Here is a 24,935-nt window from a genome sequence, read left to right as displayed (position 1 = left end):
TACTATGCCTCCTTCATTTGCTGCGAGTGAAGGGGTTCCAGGGAACTACGAGTGAAAGGCACTGATGGAATAGTATTAATCCTAATGATAACGTTCCCGGTGCAGGTAAACTCTGAAAAGAACTGCCGAGTGGGAAGACCCTGCAGGATTTCCGAAGCGGTGCTCTCCTGGATTCTCATTGGATCGTCCCCAGCAGCCTAAATCATTGCTGCTGCACTTTGAGGATGACTACAGTCTAGCTCACTAGTTCTCTACTCCCTAGCTTCAACACATCCTTTTACTTCTCTTTGCAGATCTGTTTGTGTTACGCATCTTTTTCTCGTGGCTTACCCAGCTTCTGTCTTTCCTCACTGTGTGGGGACACATATTTCGGTAAATTCGTTTGCCTGAGGATCATCACAGAAAAGGTCTCCACTGCTACCCATCCCCAGTAAAGATTACTTCTTTAACATTTTGCCTTCTTTACTTTGGGGATCTTGACTCCCAAATAACTGGCTCTCTGTTGGTTACATGCAACCAAGAACTGCTGAATACTTCCAAGTCCCACTGCTCTGCATCTTACAGACCTAAAAGATCATGGAATATTTTCTCGAATCCTGGATATATTCCTCTCACAGTCGTCTTACTTCATGAAATTTCCTCTGGTAAGTATCTCTACATGTGGTGAGCAACTTGTAACTTAATACTAGTGTTATTATTATTTTTAAATAAGCAGGGTTTTTCCTCTCTCTCTCTCTCTCTCTCTCTCTCTCTCTCTCTCTCTCTCTCTCTCTCTCTCTCTCTCTCTCTCTCTCTCCCTTTTTTGCATAGCTATAGTTACATTCAAATTGCAAGTACCTATACCTATGTGACCATTAGTACATGCTGGGACTAGTAAGACGTAGTCCATGCAATGACTAGTTCCAATACCTTTCGTTATTAAAAAAAAAAGTCCCCATTTATACTACAAGTCTCTATCAGATATTGTGGACATCACCACTTACCAATTTACTGCTCTTGGTACACAGTGTTGTACCATTTGAAAGGGTATTTTTTTTTCTCTTAGTCTATGAAAATGCCTGAAGGAGCAGTGGCTTTCTGGGTTTAAAAAAGTTCACTAGTCTCTCTGATGTTCAGAAGGTTGTCCAGGTCAGTGTGTGCTTATCGCATCCTAAGCATACGATGAGGGGGACTTTGGTAAAGTGTGTCTTTTGGATTGAATAGGAACCTAAGCACTAAGATGTTATTATATTGAAGAAAAGGAGTCTGGGTGTTGAGGGCATAATTCTTATACAAAAGCCACAGCACACATGAGAACATTATTTTGGCCATTGTGGTTCCTGTTGAGGCAGCATTTTGCAATGCATTTCAGGTTTTGCGAACTAAATTGGCGAACAGTTAATTGGTCAGGGAGGTCTCCCTTCAGATGAAGAGAGCTATCAGAAGCCACTGATTATCTGGGTTCTAATGCACTGAAATTCAGGGAGGGGCTTTACATGAAAAATGTAATTGCCTCCCTCCTCACACTTGCCCACCCCTGCCCTCAGATTTTAATAAGTATGTTAATATGGTCCCTGCCTTGTGCTTTCATGGACATTTCTAAGGGCTTTAACTGGTAATCACTTCCTATTCCACCTAGCTGTGATGAGAAACACTTAAATGTTGGCTTTCACTTCACATTGGGGCAAGTGTTTGGTATTTATCAAATACAAATCTGCATGTGTCAGTAATCTGTAAAGCACCCAGAGAGAGATTTTCTGTGATTAACACCCCCCCACACACACACAACTCTCAAATAAGAACACGTTTCTGGACTTTCCCCCTTTATTGGGGTGGTTGGAGGTGAGGTTCTATTGTTCCAGAGTCTTTTCCCTAAGTTAATTGGGAGGGGGGTTCTTTTTAATTTCTGGGAAAGAACTATTCCAGTCATTGATGGCTCCTGCGACAAATGTAGGCAATGATTTCTTTCTTTTTAATTCAAAAGCCCTTTAAGCTTCCAGACGTAAAAGTACTCCAGCTGCACCACCGCCCCATCCCCCTCCTCCTCGCAGATTCCTGGGCTTTCCCCCTTGGCTCCCACCGAGTAGGAGAGGGTTTGGGGCTGACACAGTGGTCCGCACCTCTTGGCGTCCCTCACCCAGAGCTAGTTTCTACCTGCTGTCTTTGCCTGTTCAGTCCGTCCTGACGGACAAACCAGTGCCATTAGCGTCCGTGACTTCATTGGAAGAAACGAGGCTTTGGTGTAATTCGCCAATTCAAATATCCTCTCTAGAGGACTACTGCTGTTGCGCAAGGGTGGAGGGAGGGAGGGAGAGAGAGAGAGGAGAGAGGAGAGAGAGAGAGAGAGAGAGAGAGAGAGAGAGAGAGAGAGAGAGAGAGAGAGAGAGAGAGAGAGAGAGAGAGAGAGAGAGAGAGAGAGAGAGAGAGAGAGAGAGGGGAGAAAACTTTCAGCGCAGTCAGACCGTTTTCTGCTTAATCAGTGTGGCACAGTGAGGCACAGACATTCGCTGTCTAGGTAAGTGCGTTTTGCTGTGTTAGAACCCTGAGCTCAGTATTGTATGAGGGAAACTGACACAAGAAACAGGCTCTAGTAGCCAAGGATGCTTTAACCAGAGGGCTAGCAACAGGCGACTGTATCTGGAGATTTCGCCGCTGCTTTCAGCTACCTCTAAGCCTCCTGGGTTCTCGGGACGTAGAGGGCAAAACGCCTGGTCGCCTAACTGGCCCAGGGCTCAGTTCTGGTGCGGGAGCGAGAGGGTAGGGATGGAGTCCCTGACCCTTTGGCGCTGGCTCCTCTCTCAGCCCTGCTGCTCGGGGTGGACATTTGCTCTCCAGGAGAGTGGGCTCACAAGGGTTCTGCGACCCCCCACAGAGCCTGTTGTCCAGGATTCCTGGGTCCCCAAACCTCTACTGCGGGAATGACAGACTTGTTTTTTTTTTTTTTTCCTGCAATCTCTTAACATCTTTCTGTGTTGCGATTTCTTTATTATTTTCATGTGCTGAATCTAAGCACAGCGCTCAATGCTTCTCCAGGATGATTGTTTTGTAAAGCCCCATCGACTTCGTTATCTGCTTGTTTAGTAGGGCTTAGGATAGCTGAAGGACTTTTTTAGATCAATGTTAAAGTATTGCTAAGCGTCATCACTCCTTCCTTTCCTTACTTCACTAACTCACAGAATCTAGTGAGCGGTAGGGTGAAGTGAGTTGGGTTTTCAACTTGGAGCCAAGGCTTGGAATGCCATGTTATCCGCAATTCGAGGTTTAGAAACTACACGCTTATGCTAAAGCCACTGTAAAGTTCTCGCTTTTGAATTGCTCACCCCTTTTCTTGGAGGTTGGGGTGAGAAGAAATAAGACCCATTATCGGGCACTGTGCTCCGGAGGTGACCACCAGGGAGGGGGAAACACTTCAAGGCTGCGGGGTTCTGCTGCGACTGTAGCCAAACAGTGGCAGAGTTGAAGTCTTTGATGGCTGTTTCCCCTAGTCTCTATGAGTTGAAGCACAAAGCCTTGCACTTTCCTTTAGGTCCAAAACGTGATCTGTTCTTCAGAGCAGGGACCTCCTTGTAAGCGGACTATGGCTGGGAGATGCAGTGTAAGCTCCATTTGAAAGGGTAAAATGCACTTTCCCTGCTGTGTGAGCTGCCAAACAGCTGTTAGAAAAGAGGAGGAGGTGACCAGGGTTACAGATTAACCCTAGCTTTGCTCGCAAAGGAGAGCCGGTCAAATATATGCAAGCTAAGAAAGCCCCAAGCTGTGAAGCTGTCAAGGCAGTCTGGAGACAGATGATTCAGATTCTGGGGACTTTTTCTTTTGATTTGTTTGTCATCATGGAGTTAACCAGGTAAGGACTGAATGTTTGTACAACTGCATAGTCTGTTTTCGTTTCAGGCTACAGAATCCATCCATTTTCAGATGGTCCTAGCATCCACAACTTCTTACTATTCACATTCATGAATACGTTTAATACCCTTTAAAGATTGGATTGCGTTCATTTAAATGTTTAATGTGATCTTATTCAAACGTTAAAATGTGGCAGAAAAATCATAAAATAGACCTATGCGAGAGGCAGTGATTGGGAGGGTAGAGAGTTAGAGGAAGGGGTGGATAGCCATAAGGAGATATGGAAGAGGCAGTTACTGAAATGCCTTAAACTGCCTCTGTTGCTGGGGTCACAAACCTTTCTATGCAAAGGCTTCCTGGAGAACTATTAAGGGCCTCTAACTAAAAAAGTAATTTTGACTCTTTGAGAGAATGATTTGTGGACATTCTTGTTCTATTTTCTCAATCTTGAAAACAAAAATGCTCGGGTTTGGTATTGGGTTAGATTTGTAAAATTAGAGGAAGAAGAGGAAGTTGCCCAAAGGTAGGGTTATGCACGAACCTGGTACAGACATCTTAAAGTGTAAGACAGACAGATGAAAAATGAAAAAGAAATGAGAAGAAAATGGAAACACATCCCAAACATACCTCTTTTTATTCAAAGTTTTGTAGATATGTAGCTTGAGCAATCAGTAGATTTCTTCCACCATCAGAATTAAGTCAATTAAAATGACAATATACAGGCATGGTCTAATGCTTTATTGTTATTACTGGTGTTTTCTTTTTTTATATATATATACTATGCATATAGCTGTAGGAACCACGAATTTGCAGAAGGTGAAGTACAAAACCCAACAAATTAATGAGACACCATCCTAAACTATGCAGTTGCTAATAGCATTTTGTCAAAGAAATTGTCCTTACATTTTTGGTGGAAATAATTTTAGTGTTTGCTTTTATTGATGAGGACCTCTTAGTCATTTTTTCTGCTTCTAATGCTCACTGAAAAAATATGGAATAAATAAGAATAATTTTAGGTCGGAAAACTGCAAAGTTATAGTACTTTTTTTACTTTTAGTTTGAGGCAAAAGTGAGTTTTTTTCCCATGAGAGAAAGTCTTCACATATTTCAGCTTGTCAATTCTTTCGTATTTTAGTCTCTGCAGTTCTGTTATAATAAACACACTCATTGTGTCTCTGTGTAGACATGTGCATCTATCTCCAGTTTTGGACTGATGGAGAAGACATTTATGCCACATTTGAATTAGTTAAACAATAACCTTGAAGTAAAATATTCAGGATATCCTATAAGAATCAATTTTATTTACTTTGAATTGAATCATGTATGATACCAGGTTCTCATGAGCTATTTTGTTGTAAGGAATCCCAATATTATAGCATAAATGTATGATTTATAAATTATAGCACCTGTTGATTATTTTCAATGCAATTATTAGAGTAAAACAGCTAAGTAAATCAGATATATGTAGAAAGAAGTCTCATATTTAAGTGTAAGGGTTCACACACATATTATATAAACATGCACAAATTCTCCCTACCATTTTCTGGGTTGCTAGACTGGTGTGTTATTACATGCAAAACAGTTGCTCTCCTGAGTAGTTCTTCGTAAGCATGACTTTGCAAGAGGTAACTGAAACAAAGTAGTGGGCCTTCTAAACTTTGATGCTCCATTGTTATACTATATCAAGATCCTTTATTTCTTGCTGTTATTTTATTATGTTCATATTATCATTAAAATAAAAAACTGATTAGAGAAAGATTCTAAAATTCTTATTATTTTAGAAAATTGAATCTAATATTTAAATATTTCCAGGATAAATGGTACAATGAGAAGAGCATGTGGCAAGCTTAGCATAAACTTCTTTTTATGAAATGTGTTTGTAATTATGTTCAGGATTTTGGATTAATGTTGAAATCTTCTAGGAATCTTCCCTATGTACTGCTTCAGCTCCGTAAGAGTAAGGACATGGGAAAGGTCAAGTGTTGATAGACACAGCACTTTCTTCTACATCACTACTCTAGTCTTAACTTGTCTACATTGTTCTACTAAGATTTTTTCCTGCCATATTTACTTGTTTTTCCCATCTCTTTCATGAATAACACAGAGAAAAGAATGCTTTCAAATGACAAGCCAAGGAAATATTTAAAAAAAATTAAAGACAAACAAATTGAAGAAAACAAACATAATTCCTCATACAAAAGATTCTGTTACGTGTAAATTTCTTAGTGTCACAATAGTGTTATGACTTCTTGAGAACAAATGTTGATGCAACTACTTTTAATGTAAATTTCAAGTATTCTTGGTCCCTGTGGGAAGGTTCCACCTGAGTTATACTATTACGCAGTTTTTAACAAGAAAAATAGTGTATTTGCTGAAGCACAGTAGCTATTATTTTATTGTGAGGATATTTAAATTTAATTTTATCTTCTTTATGAAAAGATAGACACTTTTATATGATAAGGTTTTTGACAGACTGACTTCTTATAATCCATAAATTAAAGAAAATGCTAATCCTTAGTAGATTTATGTTATTAATTTGATCTCCATCTTCAAATAAATTAAATCTTCTCATATAGTAATATGAAAATAGAGAAGCTTAAGTATTGTAATTTTTAGGTTTTTTAAAATAAAATCACATCCACTTTACTAAAATGAAGGAGGATAGACATCTGAACTGTTGGTGTATTAATTTAGCAACTATTTGGAGATTTTTTTTTCAGTCACAAAGCAGTGAACCACTGAATAGTATTCTGATGTAACACTATATTTATTATATGATTTCATAACTTGAGCATTTACAATTTACAAATTCCCTTTGAGTGCAAGAGAAAAATACTAATTTTATTAATTGGGAAGTGACAATTTCAAGTGTTTAAATAATAGGAAAGTGCAATAATGTTTATTCTTTCATATATAAAGATGAATATTAGAAGTTGAAATTTAATCTGAGTACTAATGTGCTTTCTATTCAATCAATACCTGGAAGGAGTCACTAGGAACAGTTCTTTTATTTCTTGATGGTATCAAATGCGAAAGGTAATCCTTTACAATGGTCTGCAATTATCTTGTGTATAAGGTTTTAAAGCTCTTATTACTATTATTTCCAAGAATATCTGATAAGGAATAAACACTTCTATTTAATTATTGCTGATATTCCTACCCAATTGCAAAAATTTTATAAGCAATTATTTTATACGTTACAAATCTACTGCACTTTAAAATAAATTAATTTGAAATAAAAATGCAAAAATTTTTGTGTTGTTTCCTAATTAATATTCAAAGCAACAAAATTTTCATTCTTTAACAAGTGAAGTAAACCCAATTATTTCAGCAACAAATTTATTTTCCCAAAGAAAAATTCACAAAATTAATACATTTTTGAAGGATAGGTTGCATTACAACCTACTTAGGGGTAAAATCACTGTGTGTTTGGGAGGTTTATTTTTAGTTAAGAAAGTGTGAACTGAGACGCTTAAAGTGATATAAAATCTACTTACTTGATTAAGCAACAATTCTCAATCTATTATTTTTCAATCTTAATGTTATTTGTATGATTTATTACACTTAGAGATTAAAATGTTTATCCACAGTGTTGCATATTTTACATATTATTTTAAGTAATTTTTAATGTGTAAATTGTAATTTATCCAGATTCAGATGTCTTTAAGAGCACCCAAATTGTAACAAATTTTCCTTAAGTGCTAATAAAGGAATTATCAAATTATATTTCCAGAAAATTAAATCTATAAAATACACACTTATTGATTGAATTAATAAATATATGAACATTACATTAGAAAGCATTACAGTGTTCTGCTATATAAGAATTATTCTCTTATAATGGTGTGTTTCATTTAAATTCCATTATAGACTTATCGTGAAAGAATAGTTACAGATAGACTTATTCTTCCTGAATTCTATGATTATCAGCCAACATCATCAGGATTGAGCTAGCTTTTATTAACTTTTCTGGACTCTTGCATCTTGTTAATTTTACAATCTATCTCTAGAATATTACACTATTAAAAAACAATCTAGCTTTGGAAAGAACAGAACTGAGTAAGCATGCATTTTACATTGCTCAGTCTCAAATAATGGGCAGTATATTTTTAGTCACTAAACACTCACTTTCATACTTTAAATTTTTAAAAACTATTTTAAATGAGATTCATGAACATAACCAATTTTGGTAAAATATTATATCAAAGAATATGCTTGAACACTGCGAGTTTATTCAGCTTTTACAATTAAATTTAAATTCATCCTTTCCCGTATTATTTTTTTTTTGCCTAAAATTGCAATACTTAGGAAGCCAAAGCTAGAGAATTTCCTGGTTTCAAAGATAGCTAGTCAAGACTATATAGTTTTATAATAGCCTCAGTTATGAAGTGAGACCTTGTCTGAAAAACAAAACAAAATAAAACAAAATAAATCATGTTTATTCACGTTGTTTAGTAATTAATGTGCACACTTTGAAAGCTGGTATTTTGGGGTTGCTATTTTATTGAATATGCTAATTAATTTGAGACCTCTCACATCTATTGGATATAAAACAAAACTCATGCAGTTGTGAATATTCGGAGAAATGTAATATACTCAAATGGAAATCATGTCATTAGAGAGTAAAAAACCTCATGGTTTTAAAAAATTAATTATGAAACTTAAAATTAAACTCTCTAAATACACATTGAGAAATAGAAAGTTTTTTACCTGAGAATGAAATTGTACTGAAATAGTTACAATCTCTTCAACTTTATAAGATAAATCATAAAAGTTTGAATATATAACACTGAAGATGTATGTAAAATAATGCCTTAAGCTCATTAATTCATGGTTTTCTTAATGTTTTGGGGAACACCACAAACATCTTAATGTGTAGACAAAATAGAATTTGCCAATGCATTGAAATAGAATGGCTTTACTTTATAGCAGTAGAATTTCTTATTTTTAATCCCACCAATCACTTATATAAAAAGACATAATTACAGCACATTTCATGAATGTGATAAGTAATTTTAGAAATTATAATATGAAATAAAAAAGGGTCGGGTTTCTAAAAATTAAGAAATGTTTTAAATTTAAAAAACAATCTACTGGGGCAATAAAAGCAAAGACCAGATTGGTATTGGTTACTACTAATAATGTTCAAAATAGAGGCTTTAAATATTGTTAATTTTTTTCAAAAATATAGATGCTGGGCCTCAAGACAAGGCTCATTGTTTAAGACCATTTGCTCCTCTTACAAAGAAATTTGCTTTTATTTACAGTACACACACAGGGGCTCACTGATGTCTTTAACTCCAGTTCTAGGAACTCTGATGCTGTCTTCTGGCCTATGTTGCATCTAAACAAAAACATCAATACCCACAAGCCAGTGGTGGCACATGTCTTTAATCCCAACACTCGGGAGGCAGAGGCAGGTGGACCTCTGTGATTTGGAGGTTAAACTGTTCTACATGAGCTAATTTCAGGCCAACTAGATCTGTTTACACAAGAGAAATCCTGTCTTGTAAAACCAAACCAAACCAAAACACACACACACACACAAAAAAAAAAACCATTAATACCTGTAGTAGTGTATTGTTAGATTTATTTATCAAAATACAAATAACAAACTACTACAAATACCCATAAAATAAACAATCAAAACTGATTAAACTAATCTATGAAAAAAAGATTACATTAAAATCTGTTTTGAAGATATCGGGAATGCATCTATTTCAAGGTTTCAACCCACCACTCCAAGTCAGTCGAAGACTAAATCCTACCTGACTTGTTTCAGAATATGAACAAAGATAAGTAGTTCTAATCTTTGAGAATGGAGATTTGAAATTTATAGCAAAGAAAAGAAATGTCTCAATGTATTTTTAAAGGACACTCTATATAATTTTCAGAATTAATATTAAGACTTCCTCTATGTTTAAAGTAACCTTTATACTCATTCATGTGTTGATACACCTCTGGTCTCAAGCATTTCCAGCGCTCTATCCTTCCCTTTCCATTATATCAGCAAATTTCCACAGCTTTAACACAAAGAATGGATCACTGACATTGTAAGTGAGCAATATTTATTGAATAATATAGCTACACAGAGTTCTGTGTTTGGATGATAAACTACATATGGGAAATAAGTTTAATTATATTTTGTAATTATGGGAAGCTATAGAATGGTTTTCCTTTGCATTTTTTACCCAACCGTAAGACTCTTAAAATGTAATGTGTCTTTGTCTAGTCACTTTGAAATATGAGTAACAATTTTCAGTGTGTTGATCATAGGCTGGAGGGGGAGCAGAAACCACTACTGCCTTTATCACCTTTCAACCCGTCTAGACAACTGATAATTGAGGAAATCAATTCTTATTTCAAGTAAAAGGCAGCTGCTTCCAAGAACTGAAATGATGAAAAGATTTGTTTATCTTCAATGATCCTTGGTAAATAAGACACACAAAAGTCTATTCTATCCATCTGTCTCCTACATAGTTAAGGCATTATAAAACTGGCCAAAAGTTGTTATGTTTTGCCATCTTTTAAAGGTGTCTGAGCTAAAGATGACTATTTCCAAAGTATTTGTTGGTATAATCAGCTCATTAAAATGTAGAAATCACTAAATTAGGCCTCAGGTAAGTGTAGTAGGAGCTATTCCTGTGTCATTTGTCGTGAAGTAATTACTGTCATGTTCTATCAAGTTGATTTCCAAATCAACATGCATTGTGTAACAAAATAGCAGCCCTACTTAAAAGTCATTTTTCTCTAATCAACAGATATAACATTACATACTTTATTCTTTATTTTCTGAATTTTCGTGAAAATCTTGCTGATTATTCAAATATGAAAACTATTTTAAATACATGTCTTTATTTCATGGCCCCTTACATTGATTTCTATCCAAATTTAGCACATGATCATTTGAAAATAATAATGGTTCAATTACTGTAAACCTTAAATTAATATTTTGAAACAGTTATTCTTCAAACTATCACATTTCTTAAGTTTTTATTTTGAAAAGGAGTGATGCTAACCGAGGCTCTCTGTTAGCAGAAACAAAGGATTTATTATAAGCTGAATATATCACAAATATGAGCTGTGACTCTATCTCAGTACCCAACATGTCTGTCAACAAGGTCAGTTATTCTAAGGTTGGTGAAGAGATATTACGCAATTAAAAATATGAATAGGTCTGGCATGACTTGTCAGATTAGGGTACAGAAGGTACTAGAGAACACTAGACAAATTTTTAAGCCTGTTATTCTGAATTAGTTTGCTTACTGGACATAACCTCTGATTCGTTTTTATTTTTGATTCTTAACAACTATGGGTTGAACAGCTGATTAATTGTGTATGTGAAGTTTTAAGAATAAATGAATATTACTGATGTAAGAAATGATCAGGCAGATGTCTATAATTATTTATTAATTGAATACTCAAAACTCAGTAATGGATTAAGAGAAATGAGAAGCTTGGAGACTCATTTCATTGTCAGGGATGTTTAGCTTTGGTATTGTAAATATATCTACCTTTAAAGATGAGTATTCCTTATTGTTTCATCATAAGAAAGGCCAATACAAAATATATTTTCATTGTTTGTATTAAAGGAAAAAATTAAAGAAACCAGAAAATTTCTGAGAAAAGGGTTTAGAATTTTAACTTTAAAATTTGACATCCCATTTATTTTTAAAAAAATATGTTAGCATCTTTGAATCAGGAACATTTTAGTTAGTAACTCAATTGATTTTAATAATTAAAATTAATGAAAACATGAAATTGATACAATAAATATTTTTTAAAAAATTGAATTTTGTGTATTATTTATTCTAGGTATTACTAAGATGTCCCATTTAGCAAGGTCCTTGTTATTGATACTAAAAATATGCTAGTAAATAAAGCAGTCATAGGATCCTCCTTCATGTTGGGTGAAATACCTTGGAATTACCCCGTGAATGGAAAGGCATATATAAAGAGAAAGATGACAAATTACCTTATTAATCTCATTATGCCTGGATCAAAATATCAGAAAATTATTGTCTTTCTTTTAAAGAATTCCTTTATTAACCTAATAATCAGGAGGTTTTCTTTTAACTTTTTAAAAACTGTATCTTCCAAAATAGTTCCATAAATTTAATATTTTCTGTATGTTTGGTTAGAGCACACATTATTATTTAAGTTTTCTGATAACTTCTGATTATGTAGTGATGTTTATTTGCTGATTTGATAAACTCTGAGGTTATTCTTGGTCTGTTCACAGCACAAGAATATTGTCTATTTGGTGACCCAATTTTAAAGTTTTCTGACTGTATTTCAGTATAGTTATTTGCTAATAGACTAATAGTATTATGAGCTTAGTTTAAAAAGTGCAATTTATTTTGCTGAACAAATTTGCAGTGATCATTTTGCAAATTATTTTATAGTAACATTAACTTCTACAGTATTTCAAAGTCTTTGTTAAAAAATACCTGAGGATATGATTCATGAAATCTAGGACAAAATGATAATGATTTCTGTGTTTCATTTGTTTGCACCAGTATGTTGCTGAGTAAAACTATATAAATTCAGCCACACTCTTCACATTTCCCTCAAAATGACATATATATGACAAATTATTTTATTGATAAGAAATGCTTTGCTTTGATAAGCTACAAAGATGTAAGGCTCTGCCAAATAAAGGAAAAACGGTAAAGGCACCTTGAATCTTAATGTCCGCAATTGCTCTCTCTATTCTATTCCTACATGTATATTCTTTTAACCTTTATCTTAGATTGTCTTCTGTTTTACTCTTCTGATACTAGAATACATTAATTATAATATATTTCTAGTTGGCTCTAAAATTATTCATGGAATTTTTGCAAGAAGGCAAGAGAGTATTTGAAGGACTGTTTAAATGGGATTTTATAGTAAGAAAGTCATGTTTGACTCAGATGTTAAAAGTCAAAGCAAAAGGAAAACAGAATTGTAGCCTATTGGTCAGCAATGGATGGCAAATGAGCAGAGGGAAGAGCAGATGAGGGAAAATGCTGGTTTAAAACACCAGTGTTCTTCCAAAGTGATGAGACAACACCAGGAAGGTTGAAGATGAGGAACCCAGCCAAATATACATAGGGCCACTCTGTTGATGGTATAGTTCCATTGAAAATGTACTCAGCACACAACTCTTCCAGAAATGACTCCAGCAGACCCCAGCTGAGGACCTACAAAACTACAATTCAAAAAAGCCTGACAGAAGTCAGGTTTAGAGCTTTTCAAACATACTCTAGTTAAAGAAATATTTTACTTTTGCTGTATGATTGCTTTCCCTGCATGTATATGTACATGCATTTTATGCATTTCTAGTGATCCCGGAGGACATAAGATGGTCTTGGATATCCTGGTATTGGAGTCAGGGATGATTGAGAGTCAACATGTGCTAACAGAATAAATCCCAGATTCTTTTCAAGAGTAACAAATACTAGTAACCATCTGTGCCTTCTCATATTTTCTTTGAAAACTAGACTTTAATCCAATTAACTATAAATAAATTTTCAAACATCTGTCTCTGAAGAGCTTTAGTTTAACCTTTGCTCCATTGTTTGTTATGATTAACATAAATTTTACATCATTTGTTATATGCCCACCCATGAGGAAACACCCATGTCTTAGTGTTATCTGGCTGTTCAAATGGTTCTCACATATTCTGCTGGAAGAAGTATTTTTCCCCTGTGCTGGATTCTGTTAAGGAATGAAACTCACCTTCTCTTCATTTTTTCTAATCAGTCCTACCATTAGGCAGCAGCATTTAATGTCCTCTTTATTGGTAGGACAAGATTGTATTGACAGGATCAAGCAGGAGATTAGTTCACTCTGCAGTATGTACTTCCCAGGGGAATACTCACCCTCATTAAGATGGAAAACACTTAAAGCCATAATTCAGAGGCACTGTGTTCCCTTCTGAGTTAAAATAAATAAGGAGAAAAGACCCTTGAAATCAAGACCTAACAGAGGTAAATGAATAGAAGGACACCCTTCTAAATACAGCTTTAACCTACATAATGTGAGTGTTACAAGGAAGCTCGACATTCTAAACTGGATGCAATAGAGAAGAAAAACTAAAAATGTACAATAATGCGCTATTCTTAGATAAATATAATGGGAATATCTACTATCAAAAGACATAGTCAACTAGTCTATGAAGTTAGAAGACAAGAAGTTAAATTCAGTTCAAGTGCTAAAAGTTTACTGTGTACAAAATAGTATGTACATTTTTTGGTTCCAAAGGATGACCTTAGCCAATCTAGGGAGGAAGAATCCATGTATTCAGAGTACATGAACAAAACTGTTGGAGATGTTATCACCAGCATAGTGAAAACTTTGGAATACTCCTGAAGTTTTAATTTTGATCTTTGAAGCCTATACTAAATAATAAATTTGATAAGGACAGTATATTCCAAAGGAATTTTAGAATATATATATATATATTTAGAGAGAGAGAGAGAGAGAGAGAGAGAGAGAGAGAGAGAGAGAGAGAGAGAGAGAGAGTCTTATTTAGTCCACAAATAGGTAGTTAGGTGACTTTACTGTTGTGAGTGATCTTTTTCTCTTTGTGATTTATAGCTTTTTTTTTACTTTAAAAGTAAAAACATGTCATAATTTTTGAAAGAATGTCATTTCAAACTGCATTAAGTTTTTTTTGTTCTTGTTGTTTTCATTTATGTCAGTGACACCGTAATGGCTAGTGTTACCATGACCATTTTCTCACTTTTACACATTAAAGTTGGTTATTTTCAGGAAAAGCACAGAGATAGAGTAATCATTCTACACTCCCAAAAAAAAGTGAAGAGAAGAGGGAAGTGCTAACTATGTTAAAAAGAAGACACACATGGGTAAAGACTATGTTATGTTCATAAATTTGTTGTATTAACTAAATGACAAATTCTGGCTCATTTTACTATTTTGAAATTCATCACCTTTCAAAATCCAATGCCCCAGAGAAACCCTGTCTCGAAAAAAAAAAAAAAGCAAAAAAGCAAAAAAAAAAAGCAAAATCCAATGCCCAATTTAAGTATTAGCAGTTTTAGGACATGGCAAACCTAAAATTATAGAGTATCAGTATTTCACTACAGCAATAAAGTGATGTAACCTCACACATCATGGGAATTCAAAACTTTAAGCCAACATACACACGAATCTAAGAACGTCATGCACATACACACATAGACAGAATTGATGCTCTATGTTCATGTAGGTGTGGGGGGGTGCCAAATTTAATATTTATCATTATTAATTTATATATAGAAAAGCAATCTCTTCAGATCCATTGTCATTTTATATTCAGGGTCTTTCTAAGAAATTGTATTAAAAGATACAATATATATCTTGGCATCATTTGATCATTTTGAGAACACCAAGATAAAACTGACCTTAATCAAAATTTATGATGCAATTCAGTAAACTATGTTTTAATTTAACTCTACAGAATTTTTATCAAGTCTACCATTATGCAGCTCTAATTCTGGTATAGGCTTGTTGGATAGTATATTTATCTTGAGGGTTATTTCATTATAAAATTGATTTAACTAAACCTATAGGATTAATTTTATAATTTCTTTGAAAAGAACACACACAAAATATGTCAGATCATTCATTATTACAACTTTTAATAAAGTAGTACATAGCATAAAATCTGAAAAGGGTTTCTGACTTTTGCTTGTGCTACATATTTTAAAAAATAATGAATCATATTTATCTTGAACCTTCACTTTAATAAAAAATCTATAGATCATGCAAACCCGGAGCTCCATAAACTCACACATACTTATTCAGATTATTTGATTATAATAGTCTGAATTAATATTCTAATTGAATTTTCTATTTCTCTTGAAGGTTATAGTTTTATTTCATTTTAGACTGGAAGCTCTATTCCAAGCTTATTTCCACTTGCTATCATTTCAAATTAGTTGATAGTGTGAAGGGATAGAGATTGGCTGGATCAACTTGTGTGGAATACCTATTGCTGAATATTTGCCCTGATGACAGTTTATTTACTATGAATCTCATTTTTCTAAAGAATAGACTAAAATGTACCAACATATAACATTATACATTTCTAAAGAGCAAAATAAGAGAACATTGATGAAAAGGATTATCATAATTGATGGGATCCGTAGCCGTTAATTTTATTGTAAAAACTGTGTGAGGAGCACAATATTTTGCAAACCTGATTTTTTTTTTGTCTCCTACTTAATTACAGAGTTCATTCAAAATTATCCATTCTCATGACTTTTCTAAGGGAAAGACATTTCAAGCTTCCCAATTTCAATCTCCACTTTGTTATTATTTAAATTAAAATGAAAACACAGTGTGTCATACACAGAGAGCCGTACTGAGACAATCATGTTTGACTCTTCTTGAAGAAGATCTGTTTGGTTTTAAATATGTTTTTTTTGTTGTTGTTGTTGTTTGTTTGTTTTTATTTTATTTAGTTTTTGGATTTGGTTTCTAGTCAGGGTTTCTTTGTAGCTTTGGAGTCGTCCTGGAAGTATTTCTTGTATACCAGGCTGGCCTCGAACTCACAGAGATCCACCTGCCTCTGCCTCCCAAGTGCTGGAATTAAAGCGTATGACACCACTGCCTGGCTGACCATTTGCTCTTTTAGAAAATAAATAAAATGGCATAAAGAAAATGTTTTTCATTTTCTCCAATCATGGTAACATGCCCAATCTTGATAACCATTCTCACTAACCTGGAACTTAATAATTAATCACATTTATACGTTGTCAAGCATTTTTAATAGCGAGTGCTTTGTGGCTGGAAAGATGGCTCTCCAGTTAGAAGCACTTGCTGATATTGGAAAAGAACCAGTTTCTGTTCAGGGTACTCATAGTATAAGTCTGGCAGAGAAACGGTTTTCTTAGTCCTAACATGGCTTACATCCGTCTTTATTTTACACATTGTAGATGAACTGCAATATTCATTTTATTATAACTTTCTAAATTATGAGTTATCCCACACTGGAATTGAAACAATAACTCTCTAGAGAAAAGCGTTCGTTCTTTTGTGTTTGCCAGCCTCTGAATGGCTAAGCATAGATGTGAAGGCTTTTTATTTCTTTTTCAGTGCTTTCACATGGTGGAATATTTAGAATCCAGTGTAGCGTCTTCTAGAAATATGTGATGCCTTCCTGGCTTTCACTGTTTCTTAGAAATTATGACTATATATGTGCATTTGACACTGAATGATGAGGGATACGGGTGAGAGAGAATGAATGTTAATAATATACTGGTCCATCAACTTTCCATGGGTTTTCCCATTGGCTGAAATTAAATACAGATGTTTGATAGAATTATATTTTTAAAATCTTTTGGACATGAGTTAAAATCAATTCTAAAAGTCAATTTATAACAATGGTTTTTTATATTCATACTTTCAGCCATATTAGAAATTCAGTGTTAATATTATGTGAGATACTTTATTGTTTTTAAAGATTTTTTTAATTTCAGATACATTTTATATCCTTAATTTAGATAAACATAAAATTTGACATTGGGATCAAGATCACAGAGGACTAGGGAGGAACTACTACTATCTCCAGGAATTGTGTGGTAATATGATATGTATTATTAATATTATTAGACATTATGGCATATATAATTTTGATATTTTTTGAAGCAATGATTTTTTAAGATCATTTGTATTTTGCAAATAAAATTAGAGCATGAAAGAATCAACAAAAACTATTAATATGTGAAAATGGAGGTTTCATGAGTATTATATGTAACAATTACTTTAAAGAGCAAGCTATATCAATATTTACCTCCTTTTGTGAAAAAAGTATATGTTACCAATGCTAATTTTTAAGAACACATATTGCAATATAAAGTCTTGGTTTTCTAGTTTGATTTTCATTATTTCTTGTTTTTTCTTCATTTTATTTTAGTATTATCTTTAAAAAATATAGGGTTTCTAGAAAACATTTTGCATTGATATTTTTATTTCCAGTTTTAGCCAAAATAATCACAAAAATTATTTATGGCAAAATCAAGATCATTTTATAGCTTTCCTAATTTGAAAATGAAATTTTGCTGAACTTGAACTTGATTATTTCCTTTTGATATTTCTTATGATTGTATCCTGTGATAGTCCATCCTTAGTAATACAATTACTCTCAGTTGATATCTCCATCTGTCTCAGCAAAACACAGCAGAAAGCAGCTCTTTTTAGAACTTGGAAACTATGTTATCAAACCATCTTTCATAGAAGGATTGATATCAATCATTCAGTTCAGTAACAAAGTGCTGATGAAGTAAACCTGCCTCAGATGAGAAAATGAGACGCAAGGGCAGCTCAGACCTTACTGGTACATTACCATGGGAATCATGTTTCAGAGCCTGCTCCTGTAGACAAACCCAGACTATCCTGAGTCTGTGAAATTGTTCTCCGTGATTTAGAGTGATGTAATCATGCTTTGGAGGTATCATTTTAAAAGCTATTAGTCATCTTTGTTTATAAATTTTCAACAGACTTTATCTCAGTTTGCTTGTTAATCAGAAGGCCCTGGAAGACAGCGTGATTATGAATTACTTTCAATCAAAATTATTTCCTTCCAATTAGATATTGAATACAGATCTAAAAAAAAATTGTATATATATATATACACACTGACTTCATCTATTTAATAAAAATTCTTATTGGAATATAAAACATGCAGTTCTTTTTAAAATGGAGTAGATATTCGTGAATATGAAGGCTTGGTTGGCAAAGATGAGGGATATTTCTTTGCCACAGGGACATTATGCTGTATAGTACAACAAAATAATGAGTTACTAAATGTAAATGAACCTCAAAATTGTTAAGAGATAGTTCCCACATAAGTAAGACAATATTGTGAATTTTGATTATATCATGAAGGATTCTTTCTTCTAAAGATTTTACACTAATACTTTTGACTACTGACAATATAAACACTTTCTAATGTCATTTAAATAAGAATGAGAATGGAAACTAAATTCAAATATTTCTAGAAAATATTGCTCATGGTATACAACATTTTGTATACCAGCAGTTTGGTAAAGAATTATTTGCAGTACTCCATGTTGGGAGTGTAAATTGGGATTATACATCTCTTATTTATTCTTGAATGAATATAATATAATATATGCAATTTCTTATTTCATTAATAATTTACATAGTTTATATTCTGTGGACATTTGAACTATGTAAGATTTTACATAAATAAGACTGAGATATATGTGGATGTCTTAAAGTCTTGAGAAATAATTAAATTACAATTTTTTCTAGTATAAAGGAAGACTTTTAAGAAAATACAAAAAAATATTATTGGGTAAATACATCTGCCATAAATATTCAGCTTTTTTTCTATTATCATCTGTCTATATACACATGCTTGATACTGTTCAGATATTTGATTTTATTTTGTGTTTTATTTTGAAATGTTTTTTGAGACAGTGTTTCTCTATGAAACAGTCCTGGTTGTCCTGGAACTAGCTTTTGTAAACCAGGCTGGCCTCGAACACACAGAAATCCACCTGCCTCTGCCGCCCTAGTGCTCGGATTAAAGGCATGTGCTAGTACCATCCGGTTGTACAGATATTTGTATATTTCTGTATTTTTGGAGTTAATATTTTAGTCCATGTTTATTATGTAGATATTATCAGAATAAATGTTTCAAATTCATTTCTCAAAATTGATGGAGGATTTAGGTGTGGTAGCACACACATTTAATCCAATTTCAAGAGGTTAAGAAACAGGCAGACATACTGCAATGGAGTCTAGACTGGTCAACACAGTGAGACACTATCTAGAAAACGAAACAAAGCAAATCCAGATACCCTGACATAACAATAAGAGATGATTATGGCTCTGTTGTAAAAAACAAGAAAGTCATGGCAGTATGAGTATGCATATTTAAAAACCCAACACTCTCTGGGAGAGAACAGAGACAGAGAAAGAAACTCTCTAAAATCTCCTGGGCCAGCTTTTCTGGCATCTGTAGTGCATAAAACTACAAAAATTCCTACCTCAAATAAAATGGAAAACAAAGATAACCAGAATATGAGAATGTCTTCAAAATTCACACACACACACACACACACACACACACACACACTGTGTCATATTGATGCCAAAATTTTATGTGTATAAACATCTAAATGTATGTATAAATATATCCCAACATAAACATTAAAAATAAATTATAAATATCAACTGTACATATTTTTAAAATTTATGTTCTTATTTGCTTATTTATAATACATTTTATTATTCTTTCACATAATATAATAAAGGTGATTATTTTGATCATATAGAATTTTATAAATAGTTTAAACAGAATAATAAATATTTACTCAAGCTTATTATTACTCCAGATATTTAATGAATAATTCAGTTGATGACATTGTTATTATATAGCTTATAATTTATATAATTATTTCTTTTCCATTGAAATGGAAATTTGGATACAAAGTATAAAATATATGTAGCCATGTAAAAGTAATTTTGTGTTGTTTCCTGGTCACTTCTGCTATCATCTATTTTGAAAGCATCTAGTAGACTAAATTCAGAGAAGTTTGCCAGCTCAGCACCTCAGTTGATGGAGATTCTCTTGCAGGGTAACTAATTGCCTGTGTATTCTGTCTAGGTGTTGAGGGAAAGCTGAGAGGATGAAGGCTCTAAGTCCCCAGTGGAAGCATGATATGGCGGCGCAGAGCTGGTGCTGAATTCTCCTCTCTGATGGCTCTATGGGAGTGGATAGTACTGAGTCTTCATTGCTGGGTTTTAGCGGTTGCTGCTGTCTCTGACCAGCATGCCACAAGCCCCTTCGACTGGCTCCTTTCTGATAAGGGACCCTTCCATCGTTCACAGGAGTATACAGATTTTGTGGACAGAAGCCGACAGGGATTTAGCACAAGATACAAGATATACAGGTATGAAGGAAAACAATTTTAGATATTCTCCTTAGAGGTTGTATATAAATAAGGTTTGCTCCAATGGAAAGTTTCAAAACGGTTATCATTGACCAAACACCACAGTGATGTTTTCTTGCCATCTAAAATTACTGCTTGTAGGTGTGACATATTATAGAAAAATAGTTAACTATTTTCTTAACTCGCTCACTTTTGAGAAAACATGCCAGTGTTCTTGAAGTCTTTTTTTTTATTATAATTTCACATGTTTGACTACTTTTTTAAAACTTTTATCAGTTGATGGCTTTCTTCAGCCTAAAGGGGAACGAAACCTTCTACAAACCTCCGAGTTCTGCCAATTTATGCTCTTTTACAAGAATGTAATTGTATATTCTTAAGCTTGGAGAAAAAAGCAAAGGTATAACTATAAAGGAACTCCAGACAGATGGGCATGAGAGCAAACAACCCAAAGAGGATTAATATGTAAGGCTGCTAACTTTATCAATCCTTTAAACTTGAAGTCTAAGTAAGCTGTGCAAAAGAAATCATCTATTAAAATTCTCAAAGAATGCTTTTTCCCACACAGCCCAGAGATTGAATTAAATAGATCACTGTACCAGGCGGTCACATGAATCAATTAGATCTTATTTATCTTTGTCATTAAGATTGTTTATGGAAATTACCACTTTGGATTATTTCTTTGTTTCTTAAGTGGAGAGTTTGTTACTCCTAGTTGCCGGTATTTATGAAGAATCAAACTTTATTATGTTCGTGTCTGTTTTATTCAGATAAGGTTATATAAATATTTTTATTTTATGCAGTATGTGCACCAGAGGGCACTGTGCTTCAGGTCTGCATACTCTTTTATAGAACACAAGAAATTTATAAATTTTATCTGTAGTCCATATTAGAAGAAGATACTGAGTATCCTTTGCATTGCATATTTATTCATTGCTGAATTTCCAAAAAATAAAAAAGTCTTAGTCTATGCAAAGCACTATCAGGTCTAAGAAGCAGAAAAAAATATTATTCTAAGTTTTAAACAAAGTGACAAACACTAAGAATTTTCTGTCTAAATTTGTCAGAGATGAATAGGGTATGAGATTTCTGATCATATGCGTTTATGCATATTTGCTTAATTAAGAATCTTCTCTTTAGAGACTTACTGAAGAAGCCTAACTTTAAGACTGTGGGAATGTCTAACACTTTAGGCATGCAAGACTTTTAACAGGCAAGCAGGTAGAACGAGAGCAATTGTCTATGTTGTGTTGGCATCTGTTTCTGTCTGGATATCTAAGGTGTCATATGCATGAGTTTCGGTAACTTGACTGATTTGACAATCAAGCGTGGAGCAGACAGATTCCACATGTTTCTTCAGGTTTTGAGTTGAATCAAAATCATTATTTAGGTCACAATACTTAAAAGTCCAAAAGACATAAAACATTTGGAGATGCTCTGCAAAGCTCATGTATTGCTTGGCCTTTTTTAAAGTAATTTTATTAGTCTCCCTCATGTGCTTACTTTGTAGCTTGAATAACATGATCAGATGCTGAGTAGATTTTTTAAAATGGGGGTTTAAGGTCCACCTATTTTTGACCTGGGTTACAACATTTTAAAGGCTCTTGTGTTTATTAGCAATGCAATGGTCATGATAATTCTGTGAAATGAATAATATAACCTCTTATTAAAGTTCTTCAGTGTTGGTGAGGAGAGATATTTGATTTTGTCAACCAGCATTTCCTTAAGGGCAGAGACATTGCTTACCTTTCCCTACAATGCCATATATACAAAAATTTATTCTGAAGAAACTGACTTTATTTTTGAAAGGGTAGGAATCTCAAATTTAGGTATTAGACTAATTTTATAGGGGTTGTCCTTACTTTTGTCTTTTATTTACCTCCAAAAATAGGTTTTAGTTGCCAAGCATTAGCTGTGTGTGTCCTGGGACAAAGGCAGGCAGATCTCTGAGTTTGAGATGAGCCTGGTCTAAGGAGCAAGATTGTGGACAGCCAGCGACAGAAAGGAAAACCCTTTCTCAATAAAGAAAATAAGTTTTGAGTTCTTTTTTATAACTTTTGCATATATTTGCCATAAATACTGATATAGAAATTATGAATATTTAAAACAGATAGAAAATTAATATATTCCACATTATCTACTTAGTTTATCATTTTAAAGACCATATGATTTTCTAAAGTAATCATCCAGATCTACTATTGCTTATAACCACCATAAACTCCTTCATGTAGCATATTATATTGCCAAATCTTCTGGAAGGCATTAACTCTGAATTTAGAGCATATTAAGCAAGACATGTTAACATAATTAGGTCAAATCTCTTTCCCTTGCCCTTGTCTTCCTTCACCCCATGTCCTTTTCTGGAAGCATATCTTCCCTTTCACTTCAAATACTAGAGCAAGATGAAATTATTAAAGATCACAGTTCACACACACCAAAGGAGCAATTACAATTGTTTCCTCCCCTATCAATAAAGCTTTTTGTCATATAAAGGGTTTATCATTCTATATTTATTTGATAGAAGCACTTATAAAGTACTATCAAATTTTGCTTAGAATCAGGGGAGCAATGTCTCATATAAGATTTGCATCCCTCTCTGTGTTACAGTATACTGCCTTTGGTGTGTGCTGCCAATGCCCTTTGGTGGTAGTCACACTGCAAATATCTTCCCTTTGCCATATTAGAAACATACTTTACAAGAGTAAAATGGTATATATATATATATATATATATATATATATATATATATATATTAGAAATATTCCTTCTATAATATTGTGACATATTTAATGGTAACAATATTTGCTGTTTATTATTATATTTTAATAGAACTATTTGTCAGTTTGTTTGTTTATTAAACTTGGCAAGTCTAAGTAAAATTGCAAGAGGATTGATGCTGAAGATTTATATGAATGACTCCAGGAGTCCTCCATGACTCAGGATCTGGAGCATGTAGAATAGGAATATGGATTCTTCTTTTATTTGGTTGCATGTTAAAAATGGAGATGTAATCTATAATTCATGTTTACATATGATTTGAAAATAGAAGCAAATGGTAGAACATTTAAAGATAAAATAAGGGGCTGTAATAGAAGTGGCTCAGAGGTTAAGAAGGACAACTTTCACAGGGACCGAGATCCATTTCCCAACACTCACATTGTGAGTCACATCATCCATAACTCTAGTGCAGGAGATCTAGTGATCATTTATGACCTCTGTGGATACCAAACTGGTATGTGATACATAGGCAAAATACAGACAAAATGCACAAACATACACACAAAAATAGAAATAAATAAACTTTTAAATACTGAAAAAAAGTAACAAAACCAGTTACACTGAAGAAATGTTTGCCCTTGAATCATAAAATAGGAATAAACTTACTTGTGTCTTAATAGGTAGGGGTAAAACTTTATAGTTACACGATGAAGCCACTAAAGCAGTGAGCTCACCAGTATATGGCTATGTTTCTCCAGCACATCATTTTTTTTCTTTTTTAAAATTTTTAGATTTAAAAAAAAAAAACAAGTTCCAACTTCCTCTTCTCCTTCCATCCCCTCCACTTACCCTCCCATCACACCCCCAACTAATCCTCAGAGAAGGTAAGGCATATTGTTTGGGGAAGGTCCAAGGCCCTCCCTGCTATTTCTAGGCTGAGCAAGGTATACATCCAAAGAGAATAGGCTCCTAAAAAGCCAGTACATGCAGTAGGGATAAACCCCGGTGCCACTGCCAGTGGCCCCTCAGTCTACCCCAGCCATACTACTCTCAAACACATTCAGAGGGACTAGTTTGGTCCTATGCTCATTTGTTCCCAGTCCTGTTGGTGTTGGTGAGCTCCCATTAGCTCAATTGGTCTGTCTCAGTGGGTGTGCTCATCATGGTCTTAACCTTTTTGCTCATATTCTCATTCTTCCCATTCTTCAACTGGACATTGGAAGATCAGTCCAGTGTTCTGCTGGGGGTCTCTGCCTCTGTTTCCATCAGTTGCTGGATGAAGGTTCTATGGTGATATTTAAGATAATCATCAGTTTAACTACAGGGCATGTCAAGATCGGGCACCCTCTCTTCTACTGCTTAGGGTCTAAGGTAGGGTCATCCTTGAGGATTCCTGGGAATTTCTCTAGAGCCAGGTTTCTGCTAACCCTATAATGACTCCCTCGATCAAGATATCTTTTTTCTCTGGGATCGTGAACCATCGGATCA

At 34.0% G+C, this 24,935-nt stretch overlaps 1 protein-coding gene across 2 annotated transcripts in view; it reads left to right on the top strand.

Moving 5' to 3' along the window:
- The first annotated feature begins 249 nt into the window (after positions 1-249).
- Positions 250-24,935, top strand: part of Brinp3 (BMP/retinoic acid inducible neural specific 3) — a 378,417-nt gene continuing 353,731 nt past the window's right edge. Inside the window, exons 1-2 of one of the 2 annotated variants that reach the window (XM_057770238.1) lie at positions 250-644; positions 20,447-20,732. In XM_057770238.1, the coding sequence (XP_057626221.1) occupies positions 20,497-20,732 (236 nt within the window). In that variant the 5' untranslated portion in view covers positions 250-644; positions 20,447-20,496. Of the gene's footprint in view, positions 645-2,441; positions 2,495-20,446; positions 20,733-24,935 lie in introns of those variants that run through there. The other variant, XM_057770237.1, reaches the window with a different exon arrangement.

Source organism: Chionomys nivalis, chromosome 5 (assembly GCF_950005125.1).
Source record: "Chionomys nivalis chromosome 5, mChiNiv1.1, whole genome shotgun sequence".
Lineage (NCBI taxonomy): Eukaryota > Metazoa > Chordata > Mammalia > Rodentia > Cricetidae > Chionomys > Chionomys nivalis.
This window is presented reverse-complemented; position numbering and strand designations above follow the sequence as displayed.